The sequence below is a fragment of the Pteropus vampyrus genome, unplaced genomic scaffold, assembly GCF_000151845.1.
Source record: "Pteropus vampyrus isolate Shadow unplaced genomic scaffold, Pvam_2.0 Scaffold36, whole genome shotgun sequence".
NCBI classification, from domain to species: domain Eukaryota; kingdom Metazoa; phylum Chordata; class Mammalia; order Chiroptera; family Pteropodidae; genus Pteropus; species Pteropus vampyrus.
The window spans coordinates 11,784,244-11,790,375 of NW_011888817.1; the positions used below are offsets into that span (position 1 = coordinate 11,784,244).

A 6,132-nucleotide genomic window follows, 5' to 3' on the forward strand; every position below is an offset into this window, starting at 1 on the left:
AAAGTGAAGTGTGCATCACGAAAGCACTATATAACTTTCATTAATGTAGTTTACTATGTGCCAGGTAAGTTCTAAGTGTTTTACATATTATATATTCACTTAATTCTTGCAACAACCCTAGGAGGTAGTTATTACTAATTCTTCCCTTTTAAGATGAGGAAACTGAGGTCAAGAGAAATTAAGTGACTTACCCAAGGTCACAGAGACAGAAAGCAATGTGGGGTGGGGGTGTATGTGTTCCTCACCATCGATGCTCCCCTTTCAGAACCAAAGGTGCCTTAGGACAAGGACAGTCTCAAATAGGGCTCTCGGCAGAGGCCAAGTGTCTCCTGTCAATCTGAGAGGCCCCTGAGGAGCGATCTCTCCCCACCACCAGACTGTCAGCCATAGCAGGCTGAATCTCTTCCCCAGTGTCTTCCTCTGTATCCAAACCCCAGCTCAGAGCCCTGCTCAAAAAGGGAGTTCACACGATGTGGAAAAGAGGCCACCAGACAACAGGTAGAATAAAAACACAAACTCAAGAAATGCATTTCTCTGGCCCAGTTTATTTATCTTGGTTCACACTCAACATGCAAGAGTTATAGACACAAAGTCCCCAGGTTCATTGCTCAGCCTCACTCCCCATTCACCCACCCACCTGTCAGGAATGGAACTCTTTAGAGATAGTCAGAAAGAGCCCCCACATTTTGCAGATAGGAAGACTGAAGGTCAGAGGCAGAGTTGGTGACCTCAATGCCACTGCTCACCCATCAGGATCTTACATCCTCTTGGCTCCCAGAAGCAAAACAGAGAGCTTGGCTACCTTAGTCCTTGGCTCTCCCCAGAACTCACCAGCTCTGCAACTCTCAGAGCTTCAGCTGGAGACTGTCAATCCCCATTTAAAGGGCTATGCAGTGGTGGAAGGGGATAAGACCCAATATCTAAGAGCTTCCAGAGGCTGGGCTGACACTGCCCCCTGCTCACCTTGAAAGCCAAACTGTGGCTCCTTCTGGCCCCAACAGTCTGACTTCAGGGAAACGGACCAAACTAATTCAACATCCAGTTTTGCTAAAGCCAGAGAGACATAGCAAGTAGAGGCACAAAGAAGGAAGTGAGATTTTCCCCAGCAACTTAGGAACACCTTGTCCATTCCTTGCAAGCTTATAAGCACACATTCCTTTTCATCAGAAGCTTAAATCAATATGGTCTGCAACAGCTCCTTCGCAGTGGAGAAGTGTGGTTTGCTTGGAACTGGTATCTTAGAATTCTCATTATTCTATTCTTCACAGGATTCTGCTATCATTATACCCCCATCCCCATTTCCCATATGCCCAAAAGCAGAGTTCAAAAGGGACAGTCCTCTATCATCTTCTTCTTCTCTGATCCCGCCCCCTTCCCTGCCATGGTGTTGATCACCACCCCCAGCTCCCCTCCCTGATACTAATTCTCTACCAATCGCTCTGGCAAAATTGTGGCCAAAGAGCCATGGCAGGTCAAAGCAGCTACTACCTACAGAAAATCCATCATCAGGAACAACAGCCTTAGTAGAGCAAGGCCTGGGGGGAGTGAGGGGAGGGAAAAGGAGCGGTGGCCTGGGAAATCCCAGGAGAATGGATCATCCATAACCATCAGATAAATGAAAGCAGGTATCACTCTTTCCAGGGAGCAGTGGGATCCCGTGGAGAAAAAAGGCTATGGCAGGCCATGGGTAGCATAGGGTATATGGGTAGATGGATGCCCCACATGTGCGATTGAATATATATTTGCACACACTTGCTCAGGAGTCTGCCTGCAAATACACATGCTCCTGATATATACTTCCCATTGCTGCACCTGTGCACATGCACCCCTACCCACAGGCCTGCACACACGAAGGTTCACTCACATACACCCATCACAAGACTGCACACTCAAACTCACTCATAGGCACACGCATCTTTTGCATATATAGTTGACCCTTGAACAATGCAGAGATTAGGGGTGCTGACCCCCAACAGTCAAAAACCCATGTATAACTTTTGAATCCCCCAAAACTTAACTGCTTGTAGCCTGCTATTGACCAGAAGCCTTACTGATAACACAGTTGGTTAGCACATGTTTTGTATATGGATTATATACTGTATTCTTACAATAAAGTAAGCTAGAGAAAAGAAAATGTCATTAAGAAAGTAATAAGGAAAATACATTTACAGTACTGTATGTATATATTTGCTGAAAAAAATCCACATGTAAGTGGACCTACGCAGTTCAAATCTGTGTTGTTAAGGGTCAACTGTATATCCTCATTCATGCACATATACACACTGTTGAATACCTGTCCTCGCATGCATATACAAATTTACTCCCTCTTACATACATACTATACATACACAGATGGACACACTCATACATAGGCTTGCACATAAGTTAGCTTGTGTGTACACACAACACACAAGGTGATGCACAGGTGCTGATTCACACATGTCTGCATATATCCGCCTACATATTAGCACATACATATTCACTTATGCTTACCTGCACTCATATCAGCTAATAATCATGTACCTGTACACAAACACACACATGCCTGCAAATATATGCATATACCCTTGCCATGCCGTGGAGGTACACACTTAACCCTGGTCCTGGGGCCTGGATGGCGCTGCCCTCTGTTGGAGACAGCGGATAAGTTCCTTTCGGTTGTCTAGGATGGTGTCAAAGCTCTCCTGCAGGCGGGCCTGCTGGTCAACCAGCTGGTGCTGCAGGCCGCGGATCCACTGGAGCAGGGCCAGGCGACGGTACATCACCAAGTGCATGTGGTGCTTCTCTTTTTCTTGTTCTTTGTAGCGCTCTTGAGCTTGCAGCTTCTGCACAGCCTGGGCCACTGAGGGCAGAAGAGGATCTGAAATGCCAGGGCCTCGAGGGGTCCCACAGGCAGGCTCAGGGCTGCTGTTAGGGCTGTCAATGCTCAGGGAGCTGCTGGCATAGCCGTTGTCCTCCAGAGGGGAGCAGACTGTGCCAGTACCACCCATCTTCTCTGGCTCAGCTCTGGGGATCTCCGCCCCCTCTGGTGGGCTGCGGACCTCCCCCTCAGGAAGTCCAGGGGCCTGGAAGGCCTGCTTGTCAGAGGGCAGCTGGGAGGAGCTCCTCCTCAGGATGGGCTCCACTTGGCCTGGCATCCCATGCCAATTCTCATTGGCATCCTTGGCACTTGCCACGAAGTTGGAGTTGCTGTCTGGGTGGAACTCAGGCTGACATACTCCAGGAGGTGGGCCTCCCAGGAACTGGCCCCCCTCAGCTACCCCTGGCTGGATGGCGAACATCTGGTCTGTAGAGGGGAAGCAGAAGAATGAGTCAGAGCAGGACAGAGTGGGGTGCCTGAGTTGAGGTGACCGAGCTGCAGGGACAAAGAAGAGAGAGTGAGCATGGCTGCTCCCTCTCAGTCCCTTTCCCTGGACTCTGGTCACACCTCCTTTCCTGGTTTTCCTCCTCTTTCTCTGACTGTTCCTTCTCAGTCTCCTGCAGAAAGTTTTCCTTCAGCTCTCTGAGGCAGGTTGTCTTCTCATTCTATACTTCTCCCCAGATGATCTCATTGCTCTGCTGTAGCTTCAAGAGCCATCACGTGTTGGTGACTCTCAGGTCTGTCTCCAGCCCAGATCCAACTGATATCCAGCTCTGCAACCAACCACAGGCTCCTCAAACTCTACATGTCCAAATCAACTCACCACTTTCAGTGTCCTCAGCAAACTGGCCCCACTCTCCATTCAGTCACTCCAGCCAGAAACCTGAGCGCATCCTGGACTCCTCATTCTGCTTCCTTCCCCCACCTCAATGGCCACCAAATTCTAACAATTCTTCCTCTTAAAAACCTCTGTGTTTATTTACATACATCTCCCCCTCACTTTCACTTGGTTCAGACCACTTCTTACCTGGATTACTGACTGCCACAGCGTTTTCATTGATCTCTCAGCCTCCAGTGAAAAATGTATATTTCACTGGTCACAGCTCAGAGTGCCCTTCCTAAACTCCTGCTAAATCCCTACATGGCCTACAGAGCTGTGCTTCATCTGGTCCCTCTTTACCCTTGCAGACTTGCCTCTTGCCACTCTGCCCCTCCCACCATACCAAGGTGCTCAGAGATCTCGGAATGCACCATTATTCTCCTTACACAATTCCCTTTGCCTGCAATACCTTTCCTCTCCCCTCCCCCTGAGGTCCCCCCTTGTCCACCCAACAAATTTCTTTTTGTAATTCAAAACTCGGCTCTAATATCCCCACTTCTCTGAAGCGGTCCTGATATTCTCCCCACTGCCCCAATATACACAAACAAACACAATGGACTCTGGCTTCCTCTGGGTCCCCGTCGCCCTGAGTACATACTGTCTTATTCATGTTTGTTTCTTGTCACTGGCACATAGTTGATGGTCAGTAAATGTCTATTCAATTTTTTAAAAACTCTCTTATAATAGTTTATAAATCTGGCTCCCTGACTAGACGTGGAACTTCTCCATCCTCTAGAATATTTGCAGGAGCCCGCATGGAGCTTGGCACTAAGCAGGTGTCAGACCATAGTTGTTGAAAGAGGGAGGGGACTGTAGTGGGCTATCTATGCTCAGGAAAAAGGGGCCAGTAGTAGTAGGAGGCTTCTGCTGACTGCTCAAGGAGAAGCCCACACACACACACTAACAAGCCTCTCTTAGGACCTTCTCCCCTTCCCTCCATGCCTCCTATCTTGTGTCCCTGCCTGTAGCTTGCTCCAACCTGAGGCCTGGAGGGAGGGTAGACCATACTCCTAATTCCTCCCCAACAATCGGCTTCTACCAAAATTAGGGTTCGAATTGGCAAGAGGTTTCTACTGACCACATTATCAGTAGGATTAGAAAAATGAGGGATCGGTAAGAGTGAGGGATAGTGGAAGTGGCAAGGACCCTCCCCACATCCAGTAGTGGGCAGAAGCCTGGGGGGAATGGTGTAGGGTGAGTCTTTTATAACCTACGAACTCTCAGCTAAGCCAGGTGCCTGGATATCTTCCCCACCCAAATGTTTTCTTTTCCCTAAACTTGGGCGGGGCCGTGAGGGAAGCTGGGATGCAACAGGGGTGGTGCTGCGAATAACAGGGTTCTCGTAGACGGTAAAATGGGAACCCAGACACCCCAGGATAAGGCTTCTCTCCAAGCTAATCTGCAGTTGGCCGGGGTGGGAGTGGGTGGGTAGGGGGAAAGTTAGCTCTGTAAGGAGGAGGAGAAGCGGCCTCCCTTCCTGCTTGGCCCTGCGGAAGAGGGAGGCTATCCCCAGAGCAGGATAGAAACCATCCCTCCCTAATCCCCTCGTATGCGGCAGCTGGGCGGAGGCTGCGATTTCCCTCTGGTCCGCAGAGCCCCCCACCCTCCCCGCCCTGGGCTCGGACTCACCGCCTGGAGGCGTCCTCTCTGCGCTGCTGGCTCTGGTGCTGCACTCCCGGCGGCGAGAACTTGACCCTCCGGGCTGAAGGGTCCCTCGGCCTGGATGTCAAGAGGGACCTGGGCGTGGGGTGCGGGGTGCGGGGTGCGGGGTGCCCGAGAGCGCGCCCAGCCCCAGGCGCGGACTGCGGAGCCGGGAGGTGTCAGCGCGCGGGGCGGGGCGGCCTGGCCCACGTGGGCTGGTTCGGTTTCCTGCCGAGACGCGCGCGCGCGCGTGCGGGGGGCCAACGCAGAAACCGCTTCCCCTCCTTCCCCTCCTTCGCCTCCCGCAGCCTTGACCCAGGCCTGTAGGTCCAGTTTTATTTCCTAACTGCATTCACTGGGCCTCTCCGATCGGCTTATCTCACCGCAGATACAGTGACGTTTTCAAAATGAAAACTGATCATGTCACCATCCTCCTGCTGAAAAACCCTCATTAGCTTCCCCGTTGCAGGGTAAATCCTTAAGGCAGCAGCAGCCTCAGGCCTCTCTGAGCATCCTACCCTATCTGCTTCTCCTGCTTCAGCCCTTGCGCTCCACCTCAAGCACTCGTGCCTGACGCTTGCTTCTTTCTGCCGTGGGGCTTTTGCACACATTATATCCTCTGCCTAACGTTCTCTTCCCCTCTCTCATATTTCAGATCTCTTCTCAGATCAACCTTCTCTGACCCCCTTTTATATCATCCCTGGGCACTTTGTTCCTTTTCTTCATAGCATCTATCACAAATTGGAAATTA

The 6,132-nt window shown here is 50.8% G+C and overlaps 1 protein-coding gene across 1 annotated transcript; it reads right to left on the reverse strand.

The window, feature by feature from the left end:
• Nucleotides 1–525: 525 nt before the first annotated feature.
• CUNH1orf216 (chromosome unknown C1orf216 homolog) lies at nt 526–5,604 on the reverse strand. The gene is made up of 2 exons (XM_011357965.2): nt 5,370–5,604; nt 526–3,286 (listed from the first exon to the last, which is right to left on the reverse strand). Exon 2 carries the CDS (start codon nt 3,279–3,281, stop codon nt 2,592–2,594), a length of 690 nt encoding a protein of 229 aa, XP_011356267.1. The 5' UTR covers nt 3,282–3,286; nt 5,370–5,604; the 3' UTR covers nt 526–2,591.
• Between the last annotated feature and the right edge of the window lie 528 nt (nt 5,605–6,132).